Genomic DNA, 22039 nt, shown 5'->3' on the forward strand with positions numbered 1-22039 from the left:
GCCGCTACCACAGGGGCTAACCAAGTCCCTCTTGACATTGAAAGCAGTCATTTCCCCTATGGAAATTCCCTGTTGTAAACCATATTGACTTTAATCTCAAATGTCAGAAAGGTTACCCAGGAGTCTGGGAGCCAACCAACTGAAAGCACATTTGTGTGGAAGTCAGGGCAAACAAAATAGGATTCAGAACATTTTTTGAGATTCACATCAATGTTGAACTTTTCCAGGACACATGACAAAAACTTCCCTCTTAGGCAAAGAAGCACTGGGGCTTATCATTATTAATTTGTATTCCAACTGATACTTAAACTTGGGGAAACAGAGAGGGAAACAATAGCACATGTCCTTTTTCTTTGCCAGGCCCAAGGGGGTTGGAGGAGGCTCCCTAGAGTTTAATAGGCAGCATTATGTATTTATATGCTTTGACTGGAGCTAAAGAGCTCTGTGTCACACAATGGGCAGTTTCTAGTTGGATTTTAAAAGAAATAACTTTGATCATTTCAAAAGCAATGAAGCCTGATGCAGTGGAGAGAAAAGAAGGCGGTAATTTATGGCTACCATTAAGAACACAAAGATAAAGGCGGAGAGAACGTTTCACTAAGTGAAGATTTACAAATGTATAAAAACCACCCTATGACTAGAAATAGCTGAATGTCTCTCTCAGCACCAAACACAAAAGGGGTGGGAGGGAGGAGCACAAGACAGAAAAAGGGATGCAACCTGTCTGCCTTCACTAGGGATGAAAAGGTCAAATGAAAACAACTATAGAAAAGTTATTTTCTCAGATTCCCCATGAAGCAGCGGCACTAGCAATACCAGCAAAGAGGCAGGCTCAGCAGGGGCCCTGGGACCAGACTGGGAGCAGACAGAGGTGCCGAGGGTGCAGCGGGTGGGAGATCAGGGTGGCAGATGTGCCACCTCTGCTCTCCCCACCCCCGCCCCGAAAAAAATGTGTTTGTGTGCAATGACCTAGGTGGGATTTTCTGTGACATTTGTTTTCTGATCATCAAAGGAATTATTGTGCGTTTGTGTGTGTGTGTGTTCATAGGAGAGAGTGGAATAAATGCTGTTCAGAGCAGCTCAATGGAGAACACTCACATCCCTAAGTATGGCATTTCTTGCATCTAGGGCTTGTTACTGCATTAGTTCCTGAAGTGATGCTGAATGTAGTCAGTTCCAGCCATCTTTGCCTAGGGCGTTGTGGGAAGAGCTGGTGACGGTGTTCTCTTGTAAGGACTGTTAAGTTTAGAGAGCAAGATGGCAGGCACTACCTTTAGCACCTTGCCAGACCTGATGTTTATGAGTTCAGGTAGTTTTAGAAGCCACCTGTGTTCCAGGCAAAGTTGGACCTGTTTTTTTTTCCAGGCCCACCCTTCATCTCTAGACCACTTGAGGAAAATACATTTAACTGGTTTTCAGTGAAAAGAACATTTTCTGCAGTGACTCTAAGTCCAGAAGTGTGTCACAGAGAGAGACAGCCCACAGTGGGACAAGTGGGCCGGTGCCTTGAAAGGGCTGTGGGATGGGAAATCAGCGTCTGAGTTGAGCAGAATGGAAAGTGTTGCGGATGTGCAGGCGTGAACAGAGAAGCTCTCTGTCACTCTCTCCATTTAAATTGCTGTTTTCTTGAGTTCTCCTGACAGGGTCAAAAGTATATGTAGCCCCAAGATGGCTTTGGAGTTTGGGAACTATACTGGACACTTCTGGGTGCTCTGTAACCGAATTTTTCAGGCTAGGACTATTCGTCCTCATAAGAGGGAGTGGGTCAAGTAGTAGGACGCTGCGAACCCGCGGAGCACCGAGGCTCTTGGAGTGCTGGAGCCAAGAGGGTGCGGGAGCAGCAGTTGGTGCCGGGGGCTCCGCGGGGCGCGGGCACCACCAGGCCCGCCTGGGCAGGCTGACAGCCGCCCTCGGGCCACCACGGCCGCGCCCCCTCCGCCCAGGGCCTGGGAGGGGCAAGGGCGGGCGGGGCGGCACTGCCCCCCGGGCCGCCCGCCCCGGCCTGGGGAGGACCGTGTGAAAATGAGGCCGGGGCTCGCGGGGCGGGCGGGGCCCGGCCGGGGGTGTCTGAGCGCGGCGGGCAGGGCGCCCGCACACACCTCCCGGAGCTTCAGCCGCCGCGCTCGCCGTCCGCGTTGCGCCGCCTCTGCCCGCAGCCGCCGCGCCTTCCATGGGGGTCGCGGGCCGCGGCAGTCCCGGGGCGGCCCGAGCGCTACTGCTGCTGCTGCCGCTGCTACTGACAGCGGCCGTCCCGCCGAGCACGGGCCGCGCCACCTGGCAGCCAGAGGGTGAGTGTCCCGCCGCTGGGGCGCACCTGGCACAGCGCGGCGGCGCGGGCGAGCGGGCGGGCGGCGGGAAGAGTGTCCTGGGTCCCCTAGTGGAGTCCTCCGAGCCGACCGCGCGGGACTAGGGGCTTGGTGGCTGGAGTTCGCGTGGCCCTCGCTCTCCTGGGGCCCTCACCCGCTGACCAGGCCAAGGCGCCACTACCGCTTGGGCCAGAGGCCCAGGGCCTGATTTCGGTGGCCCGACCTCGGACCCTGAGCTGTTGACAGTTTACACCCAAGTCCCCATCGCCCAGGGTCTCTCTCCCCTCCCGCCGGTCCCCAACAGTGCCTGCTGGTCAGATTGTGGCGGCTGAGCAAGTAGGAGAGGTCGGATTATGGGCCAGCTCTCCATTGTGTAGATGGGGAAACTGAGGGCCAAGTCCGGGATACATCTACGAGGCCGTAGCAGCTTTGCCCTGTTCTTTTCTTTTGCACGGGAAGTTCTTCTGGAGGCCCTTAGGGTCGACTTTTATCGGTGGAACGACCACTGTTTGAAAAGTTGGGAATGTCCTTAGGGAGCAACCAACCTAGGTTTGGGGCCACCTGAGGTAGGAACTCTGGAAATTCTGCATTAGCTGGACTTGCAATAATATAAAAATTCTCTTATTTTTTATTAATATCTTAAAGAGGGATCAACCCAGGAACTACTTTTGCCAAGGCCAGTTTCCAGGTGAAGAGGAAGGGCAGGGTGGGGGTGGGGCAGTTGGGTAGCTATACCGAGTTTGCTTCATCTGAGAGCTCTAGGTGGTTTTTGCTCAGAACCCAGGGCAAACCTCGGTTGACAGACAGTGGCTCTGCTTTCAGAGTTGTTTTGCCAACCTGGTTCTTCCCTCCTAAGGCATTTTACTGTTGCCTCCTCATGTGCCAGACACTGTGCTGGCTTGGCATCAAGGCCATGACTCAGTCAAGACATTGCCTAGGGAAGATGCAGGCAGGAAAATAGTGACAACCTTGCATGATATGTGCTGTGAAAGGAGAGCACAGGGTAGAAGATAACTCCCCTATGGTGGGGGTCACAGCAGGCTTCCAGAAGGAGGTGGATCTGAACCAAGTCTTGAAGGCCAGTAGGTGCTCGTGGAGTAATTCCAGTTAAAGGAAACAGACTGCACCTGGCAACAGGGTCCTGGACGTGGTGTGGCTCATCCCAGGCTGTCTAGCAGTTTTGGTTCTGAGGAGTGAAGAGGGGTGGGCTGGTGGGAGATCATGTTAAAGAGGGCCAAGGCCAGATCACACATAGCTTAGACACCAAACCAGGTGCTTGCTGTCTTCTTTTGCAGATGTGGATGAGTGTGTCCAAGGGCTAGATGACTGTCATGCAGATGCCCTGTGTCAGAATACACCCACCTCCTACAAGTGCACCTGCAAACCTGGCTACCAAGGGCAGGGGAGGCAGTGTGAGGGTAAGTGACTTGGGGACCATTGTAGGTGGGCCAGCTTCCATTTCCTTACCTCTTGTAGTGGCCACTCACGTTGTAAAAGGGCTGCCTTCACCCTGAATCACACCACCTGCTGTCTGAAATGTGGTACAGATCCTTAAAGGATTGGGAGCATCAGGTCTTCCCCAGAGCTGATCATAGTTTTAACTGACTTTGAAAGGTCTTTTTGTCCAGCTTATAGATATGAAAAGAGGTGCTTTAGTATCTTTTTGGTCCCACTCAGCCATGCTCATCAGGAGACCTGTGCCTGCAGGAGCAGAGCTGATCCTGTCCCCCTGGGGCAATATGCACACCCCACCCCCCCTCTGTGCTGGAGATTGAGTGCTGGAGTCTTGCCCTCTCCTGCTGGCTCTGGAGGCTCCATCCTGTTCATAGTTTTGAGCTGTTTGGCATTGGGACCTGCCAAGCTTTAGAGCTACACCTCATTTGAGCTAAAATTTCACCCTGGAAAGATGTGTGCAGAGGAATATTTTGACCATTAGTGCTCCAGATCTGGGAACCCCAAGTCTGGACTCTGCCCATTGGGGATTAGTTCAGTGTCATGGACTTTAAAGTTCAGAACTGACTGAGCCTGGGCACTCACAGGAGAAGGCTGTTCTTGGGAATGGAAATCATCACACAGTGGAGCTGGCAGGGCTCTTCAGGGAGCTCTGGTCCAATCCATCATTCATTTTACAGATGGGGACACTGGGGCCCAGGGTACTTGTGACAATGATCACACAAGTCTACAGGTGAAAGAAGGTCATGTCTCCCTGCCAGTTCTGTCCCAACTCCACCTCTCTCATATAGTCACTCAGCCTGCCTCTGTTCCCCTTTGGTGGGGTAAGAAATCATACTATTTATTTATTTAGCACTGGGAATGGAACTCAGGATCTGTCTACCTTAGAGCTACATCCCCAGCCTTTTTTTTTTTTTTTTCCAGACAGGGTTTCTAAATAGTTTAAGCTGGCCTTGAATTTGTGATCCTCCTGCCTTAGTCTCCTACCTTCACTTCCTGAGTAGCTGGGATTATAGGCATGTACCACTGAGTCTGGCTAGAAATCCTACTATTTATATTATTTAAAGTCTTCCTATGCAGAAAGAAGTTTAAAATTGATGAGGTGCATTGAATTCATTTCTGCAGCTCCCTCCTGCCTCTGGACCCAACCCCCTCAGTCTGAGAGGTTTTTACGCTCTTTACAACTTGGGCTTAAGTCTGGCCAGAATTGATCTGAATACTTGCAGGACCTAAACCTATATAGTGAGTAAGAAAGTCCCTTTTAAGCACTTTGAAAAACACAATAACTTCTTTGGACAGAAGGAAAACTTTTAATAAATGCCTATTTTGGTGCCCTTTAATGACCTAGTGTTCAAACTCTGATGTTACAAACCAATCTGTTTCATCTTGTGGCCTCTGAGTAATGAAGGTTCTTGGTGTTGGAACAGTGTGTAATGTCCAGTACTGCCTGGTGTGTGATAAACACTCATTCTTGTTTTTTTTGTTCTGTTTTATTTTGGTACTGGATTGAAACCAGGGAGGTTCTACCTCTGAGCTACATCCCCAGTTGTTTTTATTTTTTAAATTTCGAGACAGGACCTCAACTAAGTTGCACAGGCTAGCCTTGAACTTATAATCCTCCTGCCACAGCATCCGTAGTAGCTAGGATTACAGGCATGCACTATTGTGCCTGGCACTAGTTTTTAAATAAATGACTGTAAAAGATGGGCTCAATCATTGGCACCTTGACACAAGGTCTTTTCCAATAATCCACAAACTGTGAATGAAATATCTAGGTACAGAATGTGTAGATGATCAAATAGGTAGGTGACTGTCAAATGCATTTGTAGTGTTGTAGCAATGATTTAATCTTCCCCATCCCTGACCTCCTGGTCTTAGCATAGCAGAGAAGGCTAGGATTTGAAAAATGGGATTATAATGGGAAAATTTGGGTCTTGTGGTAGGTAAAGATACCCCTTGGGAAATCATCTGGGAAACTCTCCTTTGTGCCAGAGGAGCATAGCTTTGGGTCAGGTTCATAGCCAGGGGTTGGTGGTCCCTCTTAAAACCCTTGTGTTTTGGAAGCCAAGTTTATATTTTCCCAGAGGCAGGCAGCCACAGCCATCTCTGTCTTTCTTACTCTGCCCTGTGTCATGGGAGGTCAAAACACTCCCAGAGACAAACATTTCTGTGCCAATTCCTCCATATCACACCCTCTCTGTATTAAATATTCTAATTGCAGTACTAGAATCCACATGTTGCTACTCTGCTTAGGGAAGAAAAAAGTTCACACTTTTACCATGTAGATATAACACATCCTCCAGTCAATGTATATTCTCCAGGGGCCCAAAATTGTGCCATTGATTTCTTTTAGATAAAGTATGTCTCTAGTAAATGATGTTTCAAGTGACACCTGGCAAGTGTTTCCTTGCTCTCAGCTCTTGGGTTTGACATACTACGAGTGAAACTGAATTGTTAGCAGACTACAATGGAAAAGACTACAATTTGGTTTAAAATAACTAATGATTGGCATTGTCACTTTTATATATTTCAATTTGCTTTAAAATAATCTATGATTATCATTACAAAAAGTCAAAATGCAAAAATGTTAAGAAAATTAAAGAGCTTCTCATCCCTTTACCCACAGGTAATCACTGTTAACAGCAAACACATTCTTTGTACAGTAATTTTAAACTAAAACCTGAAAAAATTTGGTCTTTTGAATACTTGTATAGATGTTGTGATTGGGTTGTCCCTGTTTAGTTTGGATTTCTTGTTCCAAGAGTCCAGAAATGGAAATTTTCTTGTAGGAAGGGAAAGAAGAGGAACTGAAGATTGTAAGGATTCAAAGATGTGCTCTGTACCTAGGTACCTTTGCTGTGTTGCTTGGTTTACTAATTTTTTAGTCTCTGGGGCCCAATCCAAGATGTCATTTGTGTTGTGATTATCACCAGCCTCACTGCTCATATTTACTCTCGAGAATGGGAACTGGATTTGCCCAGTGTGGCTGGAATTATCTTTCACAAAGTTTCTTCTACAAAATATTAGAGGAATGAAAGTATGGGCCTGAAATAAGTAGTTTTTAAAATAATGTGATTCAGAAGTGGCTTTGGATAAGTGAATGAACCCCTGAACTACATTCCCAGCCCTTTATATCTTTTTATTTTGAGTGCAGAATAGTACAGAATTCATATGTGTTCTTTGCTCATCTTACTCTAATTTTACTAACTTACAAAACCAGAAAATTAACACTGGCACAATATTATTAACTAAATTGTAAATGATATTCAGATTTCACCAATTTCCCCCTGATGCTCTCTTTCTATTCCAGAATTGAATTCAAGGTCCCACATCATATTCAGCCATTGGGTCTCTTTTGTCTCCCTCATTCTGTAACACTTCTTCAGTTTTTCCTGGTCTCACATGACATTGCCCTTTTTGATGAGTACTGCTGTTTTTGTTGGTCTTATGTTTTTCTCATGATAAGAATTAATATAAGAGAATGTCTTGTGTTTTCCATTAATAAGATTGAGATTATGTATTTTGGAAAGACCACCACAGAAATGCTGTGTGTGCTTTTTGGTGGATCATATCAGGGACACATAATGTTATCATGTTCCATTTCTAGTTTTTTTTTTTTATCCTTGATCACCTAGTTAAGATGGTATCTGCTGGGTTTCTTCACTGCAAAATTATTATTGATTTCCCTTTACAATGAAAACATATTTGGGAAGATACTTTGAACCCATGGTCAATATTGCTTCTTCTTAAATCTTTATCTACTGATGTTGGTCTCCAATCCTTGATCTTCCCTGCAATAATTATTACTGTAATGTGTGCCTACTTTTTTTTTTTTTTTTTTTTGCACTTCACTCATTCCTTATGTATATATTGAGATTCTTCTGTAAGGATGATCTGCCTTTTGTTCTACTTTTTTTTATTTATGTATTTATTTATATATATATACTTATACCACTGACCGATGAGTTTTGACTTTATTTTATCTATAATAATTTATTTTTGGCTCAAATTGTTCCAGCTTCAACCATTGAGAGTTCCTTCCCATTATTTCCTGTGTCATTCCGACATCCATTTTTTTTGAGAAATTCCTGATTTTCTGGTATTATATTCAGAAATATCTTATTTTTTATTATCTTCAACCCTGGAATCAATCACTTCTCCATTGACCTCTTGCCCCTTTGATTGGAAAATGGCATATAGAAACCAAGATCTGAATGCTTGGTGTTCTTATAGCTACTGGGGTGTCAAGGTTCCTAGGCCCTCTCAGTCATGGGACCAGGAAACAATAACATACATATACATCTATATTTATTCCTTATATCTGTATGTATACTAAAAACAATGTGTTACACTGACACTTTGGATTCCATAGCAAAATCAAAAGATTCATTCTCATCTTCCTCTTTGTTTATTTATAACTTCTTACTCCAACAGTGAGAAGTCTGGGCCTCATTATCTGCAATGTGTTTCCTCTTTGTTCAATCCTAGTGTGGAAACCAAGTATTTATAGAATTACTGACCCATAACCTTGTGAGTAAACCAGATTTACTAACTAGAGTATGGCATACAAATATTTTTGTTTTTAACTTTAAGACATCCAGTTAGGATGTGGTTTTCAGTTACTTGGGTGGTACTTTTCTTCCCCTTCCTTTCATGGTGGTTATGTTATTAGTTTATCATACAATAGGTTCATTTGTTTCTTTTTGTATTTCATTTTTATCACCCTAGCTCTCACCCCATCTCCTGGTTGATTGTATGTATGTGTGTATGCATGCATGTACAAAGAAACATCATTATGGTTCTAAGAGTCTGAGATGAAGTTTTAAGATAAAGAAAATGTGTCCTCAAAGAAGTGTGACTCCCTCCTCAATCCTGTTACTCTGTTCCTGTGTCTCCATTTTTCCATTCATTTCCCTATTCCTTTTCGGTCATCAATCTGTACTTTCTGGTTTATGCTTCCTTTATTTCTTTTGGATAAGCAAACAGATAGATTTACATTTTCTTTTTAGCAACTTGACCAACCATATGTCTTTTTTTTTTTTTTTTTTTTTTTTGGTAATACTGAAGATTGAACTCAGGGATGCTCTATCTCTAAATTATACCATCATCTCTTTTTGGCACTAGGGATTTAATCCAGGGACACTTTATCACTGAGCTACATTCCCAGTTCTCATTTTTTATTTTGAGACAGGGTCTTGCTAAGTTACTTAGGGCCTTGCTAGGTTTCTGAGGCTGACATTGAACTTGGGCTCTTACTGCCTCAGCCTCCCAAGTTGCAGAGATCACTAGTGTGTATTACCTGCACCTGGTTTTTTATTTTATTTTTGAGACAGGTTCTCACTAAGTTGCTGAGACTGGCCTTAAACTTGCCATCTTCCTGCCTCACCCTCCGAATTGCTGGGATTACAGGTCAGTTCCACCATGTCCAGCTGATGGAGAGTTTCGAAGAGATGTTTTTATACATCTGTGTTCAAAGCATCATTTATAATAGCCAAAAGGTAGAAACAAATGTCCATCTGATGAATGAATGGATAAGAAAAATGTGGTACATACATACCATAGAATTATTGTTCATCCTTCAAAAGAAGAAAATCTAAACTGGGCACAGTGGTGCATGTCTATAATTCCAGCAACCTTACAATGTGCCTGTAATCCCTTGGCCTCACAAGTTCAAGGACAGCCTCACCAATTTAGTGAGCCTTTGAGCAATTTAGTGAGATTCTTTCTCAAAATTAAATAACTGGAGATGTAACTCTGGTAGAGCAAGCTCTAGGTTCAATTATCAGTATCAAAAAAAAAAAAAAAAAAGGAATCAGGTCACATTCTTCAGTGGGGTGAACTTTGAGTACATTACACTAACTGAAATAAATCAGTTATCAAAAGACAAATAGTTTGAATCTGTATCTCAGATACTTACAATAGTCAAAATCAAAGAGACTAAAAGTAGATGGTGAGTGCCAGAGTCTGGGGGCAGGGATTAGGAGTTAATTGTTTAATGGGTAAAAAAATTTCAGTTTTACAAGATGAAAAGAGTTATGGAGATGAATGGGGGTGATGATTGCACAACATTATGAACGATTTAATAATACTGAACCATATACTTAAGAAAAGGAAAAGAAACTACTGAACTGTTTTCCAAAGTGGCTGTGCCATTTTATGTTCTCCTCAGCAATGTGTAGCATGAGGGTCCCCATTTTGCCACATCTTTGCCACCATTTATTATTGTCTGTCATTTTTATTATTCAGGTGAGTGTGAAATGGTAGTCTTAATTTGCATTTATCTAGTCATTAATGGTGTTGAACATTTTTTCATGTGCTTATTAGCCATTGGCATTCCATCTTTGATGAAGTGTCTTTTTGTTGTTGTTGTTGATGAATCTTTATTTTATTTGTTTATTTTTATGTGGTGCTGAGAATTGAACCCAGTGCCACACACGTGCTAGGCAAGCACTCCACCACTGAACTACAACCCTAGCTCCTGAAATGTGTTTCTAAATCTCTTGCCCTTTAAAATTGAGTTGTCTTATTATTTTTAAGTCCTTTATAAAGTGTATGACTTACAAATACTTTCTCTGACACTATGATCTGTCTTCCCCTCACCCTGCTTACTGGGGCTTGAACCCAGGGGCACTTTACCACTGAGCTATACCCCTAACCTTTATTATTTATTTTTTTATTTTGAAACAGGGTCTTACTAAGTTGCCCAGACTGGCCTTGAACTTGAAATCTTCTTACCTTAGACTCAGCTAATATTATAGGTGTGCACCATCAGACCTGGATTGTCTTTATTTTATTTTTAAAATTTTGAGATAAGGTCTTGCTAAGTTACTTAGGGTCTTGCTAAGTTATTTAGGGTCTTGCTAAGTTGCTGAAGCTGGCTTTGAACTTGTGATCCTCCTGCCTCAGCCTCCCAAGACACTGAGATTACAGGAGTGTGCCACATCTTTATTTTCTTAATGTCTTTTGAAGTATAAAAGTTTTAGAGTTTGATGAAGTTCATTACATTTATGCATTATGAGTTTAGTTTACCTAGGCCAAAGATTTTTCTCATATATTTTCTCTTAAAACCTTTATAGTTCTTACATTTAGGTCTCTCTGATCCATTTAAGTTGCTTTTTGTGTATAATAGGAGGTAAGGGTTTAAAATAATCTTTGAATGTGGATATTCCATTATCCAGCATGATTTGATGAAAAGACTGTCATTTCTCCCAATGAATGCCTTAGCACTTTTGTCTAAAATCAAGTGACCATAAATCAAAGGTTTATTTCTGAATTCTCAGTTCTGTTCCATTGATCTGTATGTCTCTTTACACCTCTATGTCTTGATAATAAGTTAAATTTCTCCAAATGTGTTCTCTTCTTTCAAAATTGTTTTGATTCTTCTAAAACTTTTGCATTTCCATACAAATTTTAGGATAAGCTTGTCAAGTTCTGCAAAAAAGTGTGCTAAAATTGTGTGTATGTGGTTTTTTTATTGTCTTATTTCTTCCATGAAGACATACTACATATATTCTTTTGCATTTTGATTTTTTTCTATTTAATAGTATATTCTAGAAATTACTTCAAGTCAGTTCATGGAAAACATCTATACTCTTCTGTAGTTGTAGAGTACTCCATCAAGTAGATATACCATATTCATTAAACTGTATGTGGTCCTGTACGTAGTCCTGTATGTGGACTTCTAGGTTGTTTTCAGTGTTTTGTAATTTCAAACAATGCTTCCATGAATATGAGGAATGCGAAGGCGTGTGTCAAAGAAACAGCACTGGTTTGATTTACTTCTGTTTTATTCCTTAGACATTGATGAATGTGAAGATGAACTCAATGGAGGCTGTGTCCATGACTGTTTGAATATTCCAGGCAATTATCGCTGCACTTGTTTTGATGGCTTCATGTTGGCTCATGATGGTCATAATTGTCTTGGTAAGGAAAACCTTTGGAAATGGCAGTTTGCCTCTCCTGCCCTCTAGTAGTCCCACCCCTTTCTTTCCTTTGGTGAAAACCTAGTTATTGAAGACAAAAATGGGATCAAAGACTTGTGTTTTCTGGTCCCGTGGAAATGAGACTCCTTGCCAGTCATCGTGTGGAACATCTGTAATCCCAGCTACTGAGGCAGGAGGATTGTGAGTTGGAGACTAGCCTAAGCAACTTAGGAAGACCCTGTCTCAAAACAAAAAAGAAAAAGATCTGGGGATGGAGTTCAGTGGTAGAGCTCCCCTGGGTTCAATCCCCAGTACTGTCCCCTCCCCTGCTAAAAAAAAAATTCAGAGAAAATCAGGTACATGATTTATTAATAACATAGACCCATCAGTCCAAGAAGATGGGTAGACATTGTCATTATTATTTACTGATTTTCTGGCATTGATTCGTCGCCTTTAAGATCTTTGATTTTGTTTTGAAAGGATCCTGACTAATAGCCATTTCTTTAATTTTTTTTAAGTGTCATTATTCTGAAATTAGGTAAAACTCCTTGCTCTGAGGATTTTAATGTGGGCTTGGTTTACAGCCAGATAGTAGTACCTTTTTTTCTTGAAAGAGAAAGAAAAATCAAACAGAAACGTTCCAGGAACATCCTCCTAGTAGTTCACAAAACAGAAACATCTGTTGGGAGTTTCAGTCCCTGAATTAGAGACTGAAGAGTGTTGTTTACTTCAGTTCCCTATACCAGAAATGAAACAGAACTTAGAAATAGTGAGCAGTTGGATGGGGCTGGTGTTGGAAAGTCTCTGAGGATGCAGCACACCTGCCAGGTAGGTGTTTGTGGTTTGCTTTTTAAGTCTGGCATTACGAATTGTACAGGAAGACATTATGGGAGACACATGGCATTGGGTCCTTTGACTCTGATGACCCTTCATGTGGTTGACCTGCCTATGTCTCTTTGACCAACCAAGAAGCAACTTGAGCCAGGCTGTGACTCTGGGGACAGCTATTTAGATGTCCCTTAATGGTGTGGAGGGAATGGCTACTTGATCAATGCTTTGAGATCAGCATAAAGGGCCCCAGGAAAGTTGTGTTTTGAGTGGTGGAAGTCTGGTGTGGGGTGGAGAGTATTTCCATTTGGGATGCAACCTGGATGTGGCCTTTATCCCATTTCAGTGTCCTCTGCAGTTCTAGTCTGACTTAGACACTGTCCTTTCTTATCTGTGCCCTGTGGGAGAGGTCAGGCTTTGGGTGCATAGAGCACATGGCCTTGCAAGCCTGAAGTGTCAGTAAGATTTGATTGAAGGCCAGGGAAGCAACCACTTCTCTGCAAACTTTCTAGGCAGTCAATATCACAAAAAGAACCATTTGAGAGACAGTCCTGAGACAGGAATGAATTGCAATGAATTAAAAACTCAGAAAAGGGAGCTCCCTGTTCTGTTGGGAAGCCTACAGTTTTTTTTTTTTTTTTTTTTTTTTTTTGCTTTGTTTTCTATTTCAGGGGGGGAATTTCCCTTTGATTTGCCAACAGTGGCATTCTGAGGATTCGTATCTGATGGCAGACCCAGTCATTACAGTTATGCTCTGATCCACATCCTTGGGGGGAAGTGCAAGCTTCCTAAGAGCAACAAGCTGACCCATCCAAGGCTTTAGGACCTGGGCCAGGGCAGGTGGGGTGGTTCTAAGTACAGGCCTGCTCAGAAATCCTGAGGCCTGGACTCTTGCCTTGCCTTGGCCAGTTACATGGGCATTTCAACAGGGTATCTCCATTTCCCCTCCTTGGGTTTCTTTTGTGAACTTGGTGGCAAACATTTGTCTTACAGAGAGACCCTGAACATAGTAACACAGGTATTTCAACAGGGTATCTCCATTTCCCCTTCTTGGGTCTCTTTTGTGAACTTGGTGGCAAACATCTGTCTTACAGAGAGACCCTGAGCATCCACTGAGCATATCTTCAGGGGCTAAGGATTCTTTAAAAGGAAGACATGAGAAGATGAAGTCCTAAAAAATAAAAATAAAAAAATAAATAAATAAATAAATAAAAAAAAAAAAAAAGAAGAAGATGAAGTCCTTTAGAAGAGTGGGACCAGTATACATAGTGACTTCTCTGCCACTCATACTGGAAAGTGTCAGTGCAGTTTGTAGCAGGAAAAGGTCAGAACCCAAACTCTTCAGGAATGGCAGGTTCCTGTGATGACCCCTTCCTTCTCATCAGCCCCCTAGCCACACATTAGCCACAAATATATTAGCCAGAGTATAGAGTTCTGGCACCAAACCCAGGGTGCTCTGAGATCCTGAATGCCGCTGAGCCTAAGAAATGAATGCAGCCCATCCTGCCTGAGTTCTCTATTGACAGAGTGTCTGGGAGCTCATCATAGCCCTTTGGTTTTATAGCAGTGATTCTCAGTCCTTGCCACACTTGAAAATCACCTTTAATCATTGCCATTGCCTTGGCCTCACCCACGCCCAGTTCTATTTGAGTCTTGGGAGTACAGCCATGTGGTTGCTAATTTGTAGTCAGGGCTGAGAACCCCTGTTCCATAGTCTGGAGAAACTTACAGGTCTGATGCCATTCATTTGTGTATGTGGAAACGCTTCATTGTGTTTATCTAATCATGGTGTGCCACTCAATGACACAGTTACGATTGCTTTGGAGAAAAGACATAGTGGGTTAAATGTGGGGCAGTGGTGTGGCAGCTCGGGAGCACATCTTTACTCAATCCTGGATGTGAGCTGGAGAGGTGTTTTCCAGAGCACCACATCCTCCATGTGGAACACCAATGCCAGGTGTGTCCCAGCTTGGCTCATTCTCTGGAATGTGCTTCCTTCGCCCTTTGGCGTAGACAAGGGCGAGTTTGTTAGGCTTCAGGAGATGGCTCAAGTCCCATCAGTTTAGTCAGGCATCTGCTTCATAGTGTGGGAGGACAGATGCCTGTAAGATCTGAGGCTTGAAACCAGATAACAGACATTTAAATGTGAATTTTCTGGTTACAGATATGCCCAGGAGCTAGTGATAGGCATATGAGGAATTAGACTGTAGAAAATAAATTGCCTTTTTTTTTTTTTTTTTTTTTTTTTGCAGTACTGGAGATTGAACCCAGGTACTTTACCACTGAACTATTTCTGTAACTCTTCTTATTTTTATTTTGACACAGGATTTTGCTAAGTTGCTGAGGCTGGCCTTGAACTCACTGTCCTCCTGTCTTTGCCTCTGCAGTAGCTGGGATTAAATTGCTTTCTAATCAACCTTCTCTTTGAGTCTTTGTGGTGTCTGAGACTCTTCTGGGGTTTTCTCTTTTTTGGTTCTGGTGATGCTGCGTTCTCCTACTTATTTGCTCTAATATAGAATGATTCATGAGTACCTGCTGTGTTCTAGGACTGAAGTAATTAAAACAAAAATCTTGTTCTCAAGGAGTTTGCAGTCTAGTGGAGATGGATAGGTAAAAAGTCTTGAAGATGCACCTGGGTATGTTTCAGTGAGAGGTGCACAGGATGCTGTGGCCACCATGGGAAGAAGGGCCCCTAAGGCTGCTCTGGGCGTGGATGCAGGAGCAGGTCTGGGAGGCCTCCTGTCTCCCTGCCTTCCTGGCCTCTCCTCTGAGGCTCCTTTTGCCTCCTCTACCTGCTCCCTGCCCTTGGTGCTGTCCAGAATTCGACTTCTGCTGTCTCCTTTCTGCCTCTTTCTCTGCTCTCTCACATTCCTGCCCTTGGTTCTCGAGCACAGCCACCACATTGTTTGGCAACTGCAAATACATGTTTTTCAAAGCTGTGCTTACACCACTGGATTCTCTTCTCATCTACCCTTCAGGTTTCCCCATCTGCTGGATCTAGCCCTGAGCTGTCACATGCCAGGCACATCTTCTCCCTGTCTAGGGATGAGGGGGCATCTATGTCTCCATTCCCATTTCAGTACCCAGCACTGGTCTTGCCCATGTTTGTTTTCTAGAAGTCCCCAACAACGCCCGGCCTCACAGCCTGCAACTCTTCCAGCCCTGTGAGCACCTTGTCCACTTACAATCTTCTATACCTACCTTGCCAGCAGACCACGGCCAGGCCCAGCTCCGTCCCCCACTAGGGCAGCACTGACCATGGGTGCCAGGTGTGAGTGTGCAGGTGGATTCCAGCTATCAGTTCTTCCCCTTGTCTATATCCAACCCTCAGCTGCTGCCTTATTTTTCCCAAAGTGAGGGCCTGACTGTGCCCACCCCCTCCAGTGGTTCCCAACTGCCTCCCAAGTTAAGTAGGCGCTTCTTTGCCTGGTATTCAAAATCCTGCAGTGTGACCTCAATCTATCTTCCCAGCTGTATCTCTTGTGACTTCCCTCCACATTCCCTGTGCTCTAGCCAAATCAAATGACTCACTGGTATCTGAGTGTACTCCATGCTTCCCAGCCGCCCTGCCAGGGCTCACATTCGTTATTCTGCCTGCAGTCTCTTTTCTCCTCATTTATAATGCAAGAAATCCTAAGGGACCTTCTTTTTATCAGTTTCTCCTTAAAAAGTGCACTGATCCCACACAATCAGATGTGGCCTCTCTTTACTCTGTACCACCTTTTACCTTATCTCAGAATCAGTTGTATATTTGTTTCTCTTCCTCTCCTGAAGGGCATGCTCCTAGAGGAAGAAATTTTATCTTACTCATCTAGCACCACACTTTGGAAAGTGAAGGTGTTCCATAAATGTTCAATAAATGAACTGATTATCTTTGTGCATGTCAGGGTCCTGGCTAAGTGAGTCCCAGACATGTGAGGCTGGGTAATCATCCTTGGTCTTGCTATTTTGATTCCGAGGGCTTCTGTGAAGCAGGGACAGGAAAACAGGCCTCATCTCTGCTTAGCAGGAGTCCTTGAGCTGCCGGGCTGGGTGAGGTATGTGAAACAGTCCTCCCTCCCTCCAGATGTGGATGAGTGCCTGGAGAACAATGGTGGCTGCCAGCATACCTGTGTCAACGTCATGGGGAGCTACGAGTGCCGCTGCAAGGAGGGCTTTTTCCTGAGTGACAATCAGCACACGTGCATTCACCGTTCAGAAGGTACCTCTGCCCTGTTGGGAGGTGGGGAAGAGTCACTTGGGAGAGTCCTCACCCCCATGCACACACACAGTGCTTCAGAGGGGAAGCGCAGCATATGGAAAGTGCAGGCCTGGGATCAAGTCCAGACTGTGCTTCTGGGGAGCCGTGGGCAAGTTATTTCACTTTCGCCTTCCTTACCCAGCAAACTCAGTGCAGCACACTGGGGAAGGAGCTCTGAGGTCCTCACAAACCCTCATTTCCTCTAGTTCTGATCTTTAAATAGAATATATTTCAAACATGACTAGATGTCTCTGGAGAAATAGACTGGATGATCTACCAAGTGTTTCACAAGTGTGCTGAAAACCACAGTACCAGTGCCAGCCTGCCCCCTTGCTCTGGGTGGGTGCTGAGGGGACTGTACCTTCCTATGGAGACTGGCCATGAATTACCCTGCTTTAACCATAAGCTAGATCAGGCCATTCCCTGTATTTTGCTTTTTTTTTTTTTTTTTTTTTTTCCTGGGATCAAACCCAGGGCTTCATATATGCTTGGCAAGCATTGTATAGCTCAAAAGCTATATTTCCAGTTCTTCTAAAATTTTACTTTGACTCTCTACCACTTGTTTCCAAAGCAAGTACTCTACCACTGAGCTATATTTCCAGTTCTTTTAAAATTTTACTTCACTAAGTTGTCCAGCATGACCTTCAACTTGTGATCCTCCTGCCTCAGCTGGGGCTATAGACATGGGCCATGGTGCCCAGGATATTTGGCATTTCTGACTCCAAGCCTCTAGGATTTTGAGAGGCAGAAGGATTCCCTCCTGCATTGGGGCCCTCTATATTGCAGTTTCTTTTTCCAGGGTCACTATTTACTGTTCCTCTACAAATATACAGGAAACCCTTCTCTTCTGATGGCCTTCCTTTCATTCTCTTTGCTTTGAGTTTTTACCTTTTTTTATTCCTGATGGTGGAGTCTTGGGAGAGGTAAGTATTAAGTACTTGTGGCCAATCAGTTATTTTTTAACTAAACGTCATCCTTTTAATTTTTCACTGCTCTTTTAGAAGAGCATGTTGGTGGCTATATTTCTCTCGCAGTTGCATTTGCCCGTTTTTTAAGAGAAGTGCCCTAAATGTTAAACTATTAATTCCTTTTGGCTTGTGCTGCAGTTTCACTCTCATAACTTCAGAGTGAGGTAATTTTTTTTGTTTGATTTTTTGTTTGTTTGTTTGTTTGCTTTTTGATGCGGGGGTTTGAACTCAGGGGTTAACCACTGAGCTAGCTACATCCCCAGCTCTTTTTTTATATTTTATTTAGAGACAGGGTCTCGCTGAGCTACTTAGGGCCTTGCTAAGTTGCTGAGGCTGGCTTTGAACTCAAAATTCTCCTGCCTCAGCCTCCCAAGCCTCTGAGATTACAGGTGTTTGCCGCCACACCTGGCTCAAGAGTGAGGTCATTTAAAGTTTAATCACAAATTTGAAGACTTATTGTTTACCATGGTTTCGGCGACTTTCAAGGTTTTTTTTTTTTTTGTGGAAGATAACTTTGCCTCATTGAACCCAGGGACTTGTGCTTGCAAGACAAGCACTCTACCAACTGAGCTATCTCCCCAGCCCCTCATTTTTCAAAGATGCAAACTCATACTTTATGCCTAACTAGAATACCTGTTTGTGCACTAAGAAGAATCCTCTGAGAAACCATCAGGGGCCAGTGAGTTTGGTGACTGTGATTACCCCAATTTGCTTATTTTCAGTGTTTGTGGTGGGAGGGTCACACAGTGCTAGCTGTAATTGTAACACAGAGTGTGGTTGTCAGGTGGGTTCTTTGTCCCCTGAATTCAAAGAACAAAATCCACAGACACAGGAATGAGAGCAAAGTAACAGGACTTATTAGAGTAATAGAAAGCAGAGCTCCCAAAGAAGGAGGGGTCCCAAGAGAAGGGTGCCAATTGTCCAGGGATCTATAGGTTTAAGGAAGTCAGCCTCCTGCCCAGTCGTGGGTAAGGCACTCAGGGTCTATGAGGCATTCACGCAGCCTTTAGTCCAATCAAAACATTGATCAGGCATTTTCCCTTCTTTGTAGAGGCTGTGGACTCCAGGTCACATATGTTCCAACTTAAAAATAACCTTTTTACAAGTTTCTCAGCAAAACCCTGCAGCTGCTATTCGAGCTCTGCTGCCCGGAAGTCACCCAGGGGCCCATTTCCCTATCTACCTAGCCTTTTATCTTCTTCCTGACTTTATAACCATGCAAATTTCTTATCCTGTGGTAGGTGTGGCTCTTGATAGAATAGCGGTTGGGTGTCATTTTCCTGCCAGGTTCTCTGGATTCTGGTGTGCACTGAAGTCTTGTTTGAAGCAGGTAGAACTGGAGGTGGGGATGAATGAAGTTGCCAGGGACAGAACCTCAGGGCATCTTCCTCACTGTTAGTCCAAAGCTGCTTCATGAAGTCACTCTGGCTCTTTCTTCTGGTGGTTGGGGCAGGAGGAAGGGACCTGTGGTGAAGCCAATGCTAGAAACCCCTGCTGTGGCTCCCACCCACTCAGGACAGTTGAGGGGACTCAGATGTCTCTTACCCTGTATTTCCAGGACACTGGTTCATACTTTGTCTCCCTGCAAGCCCCTAGACTGAGTAGAGACACAGGCTTCTCATAACAGAAGTAAATACAAATGCAGTTCCTCTCTGTAAGCTGTTTTCTAAATTTCCTACAATTCAGACATTCTTCGATCCCCTGAAGAGTATTTAAAATGAACATATTTGTCTGGAACTAAAACCAAAATCCAAGAATTTGGGTTGTGGTCTGAAAGCACTCTTTGTGATTTCCGGTTGTGTTTCAACCTGATTGCTTGGCAAATGCACATCATTGTGAGCCAACAGATCATGGCAATTTGTGACCCCTTCCAGCCTGGGGTCTTAGTTCTTCAAACTGAATAACCTCTGAACAATGTTCCTCTAGGACTTCCTCCTTGAACTCTTAGAAATTGTATTAAAACAGACTTAAATACCCACAGTTGGTACTTTAAAAGCTGTCAAAGGAGATAACACCTGTAGGTTAGTATTTTCTAGTGTTGCTATTGTTTTTAATGATTGTTAACTAAGTATTCTTCCATACAGGGAATCAAAACAGCTGATTCTGAGGGAAAGCTCAAGCTATTGATCTTTTTTCAATCCTTAGAGACCCCAAAGCTCTGATGAAGAGACTGTGTGTTTTCACCCATGTAATGGGGGTAGGCTGGAGAGACACACATCACCCCTGCCTGCCATTATTCCTATTCATGGGCACTCAGGCTCTCAAAATGAGTATTCCTCTTTTGTTTTGTCCGCTCTGAGAACATTTAGATTGTGCAGGTAATAAGGCACTGCTTTCTCAGTCCTGGGTTATATAATGTTTTTTGCCTCATTCTCAAGATGTGCTCTTATTTTATTATCTTTTCCTAGAAATGGCCTTCAGTGGAATCCCAAGCCTGGGGAGCATCAAAACAGGGAATTTCCTGAGTTGAGTTTGTGGCTCAGTGGTTGAACACTTGCCTGGCATGTGTGAGGCCCTGTGTTCTGAGTACCACATATAAATAAATAAAATAAGCTCCATTGACAACTAAAAAAATTAAACACACACACACACACACACAACAGGGAATTTCTAGTGTTTCTGAACTGTCTCCCTTCTGGGGAATGAAGGGTCTCAGATATTCCTGGAAGAGCTGGGACCCTCTCTGGGCCTCCTGATTTTGTACCAGATCCATCTGCCTCCCCCAGCAGTGGCTTTGTTTTGAGTCAGGGTACTATGAAAGGCTTTCGGGAGTCACCTCTTGGAAAGTTGACTAAGCCTCCATTACTTCCTGGTAACTGCAGGTCTAGCTTGATATGATAGAACCTCAGGGGCCAGCTTTTCTGTGTACTGGACAGTGTCTGGCACATGGTCATTCTTATGAAATATTTTTTGTAAATGAGCTGCTCAAAGGCAGTAAAGATCACTTTGCAAACATCTTAACAGACCTGTTAAGCAGCAAATATGAAAAGCAGCAAAGATGAAGGTGAACTGTTTGGGGAGTGTTCTATCCAGGTGTACTGCCACCTTTTCTTGGGCACAGTACATTTACCTTCCAGTGCTCCTGGTGTGGTTATTTCAAGTACTTCACTGACCCAAACACAAACAGTGCTTACTGGTCCTTCTCAGGAGGATAGGACACCACCTCCCTTAGGAGATAGCTTTCACCTCCAGTACCATCTTTATAGTGGGGAGTGAATGACATCTTCAGAAATAACCAGCCAGAGCAGAGAGAACTATGCACCCAGCCAGAAAATTTTCTGTTGCTTGACAGCAGTTCTTGGCAGGGGCAAATGAACCCCAGCAACTTGTAGCAGATTGGGTTCCAGGGTGCAGACAATTCAGAAGTCTCAGATGAAAAGCAAGGCAGTTCTAGGAGAGACACAGAGAGTAGGGGATGTCTTAACGCTGTGCTGTCTTTTGGAATAGGAATGGTTTCTGTTTATGTTGAAAAAAAATTTCTTATAACACACAAATAGATGGGAGGAGACTTGTGACCTTGTTAGAGACTAATGGCTAAGGTTTTAGAGACATAATAAGGAACAGTGTTGGATCCTAGAGAAGTTGATTGAAACCTGTTGTACTTGTGTTTAAACGGTGCTATTCCAGTATTAGGAAGTGTCTTGTTAATAGAGAGCCAGTGAGAACTAAGTCCCTAATCTTAGAGATGTTTTAGGGTTGTACTGCACAGAGGTCAAGAAACAGCATATGAACAGGTCCTTAATGCAGTACCAATGGAGCAGATGTCCTGTGAATATGTTTGGGTGTGATGTGAGTTCCTTCAGAGTGCTGGCAGATAGCAAGGTCTCAACAAATTGGTTTCAAGATGAGACAGGATGATGGTAACCCACACAGGTGTTTGCCTTGCTATTTCTATGCTATCTAAATGATGCATAATAAACCACCCAGGAATATAGCCACCTGTCCCCATTCCCACCACCATTAGTACAAGATTGGCTCTAATAGAAATTTGTAGTGTATATATAGAGAGAGTACAGTAGCTAAAGGAAACCATATGTATAAGACTCTCTCTCTCTCTCTCTATCCCCTTCTCTCCCCCCGCCCCTTTTTCTCTGTTTTTCTTGTCATTGTGCTGTTGAATTGCTGTCTGTCAGAAGTTTATGACATGAAACTGCAGAGAGCAGGGCCTAGGAACCAGCATAAAAGAGGTCCCTGGCAGGTGTCTTTGTGGTGATGCCAAAATGTAGTTGTTGCCCTCACCTCCAAGGTGTGGATGTGGTAGAGGTGGAGAAGCGTTGACAGTTTTTGAAAAAGACTTCAAAAGTACATGAAAAAGTTGGGACT

The 22039-nt window shown here is 43.6% G+C and overlaps 1 protein-coding gene across 10 annotated transcripts in view; it reads left to right on the plus strand.

Annotated features, from left to right (window-relative positions):
- The first annotated feature begins 2026 nt into the window (after positions 1–2026).
- SCUBE2 (signal peptide, CUB domain and EGF like domain containing 2) overlaps positions 2027–22039 on the plus strand; it is a 79847-nt gene continuing 59834 nt past the window's right edge. For 4 of the 10 annotated variants that reach the window (XM_079104269.1, XM_079104272.1, XM_079104275.1 and 1 more), the window contains exons 1-4: positions 2029–2288; positions 3602–3724; positions 11556–11681; positions 16575–16709. In XM_079104269.1, the coding sequence (XP_078960395.1) occupies positions 2171–2288; positions 3602–3724; positions 11556–11681; positions 16575–16709 (502 nt within the window). In that variant the 5' untranslated portion in view covers positions 2029–2170. Of the gene's footprint in view, positions 2289–3601; positions 3725–11555; positions 11682–16574; positions 16710–22039 lie in introns of all 10 variants that reach the window. The other 6 variants (XM_079104270.1, XM_079104273.1, XM_079104276.1 and 3 more) reach the window with 5 other exon arrangements.

Source organism: Sciurus vulgaris, assembly GCF_902686455.1.
Source record: "Sciurus vulgaris genome assembly, chromosome: 11".
NCBI lineage: Eukaryota > Metazoa > Chordata > Mammalia > Rodentia > Sciuridae > Sciurus > Sciurus vulgaris.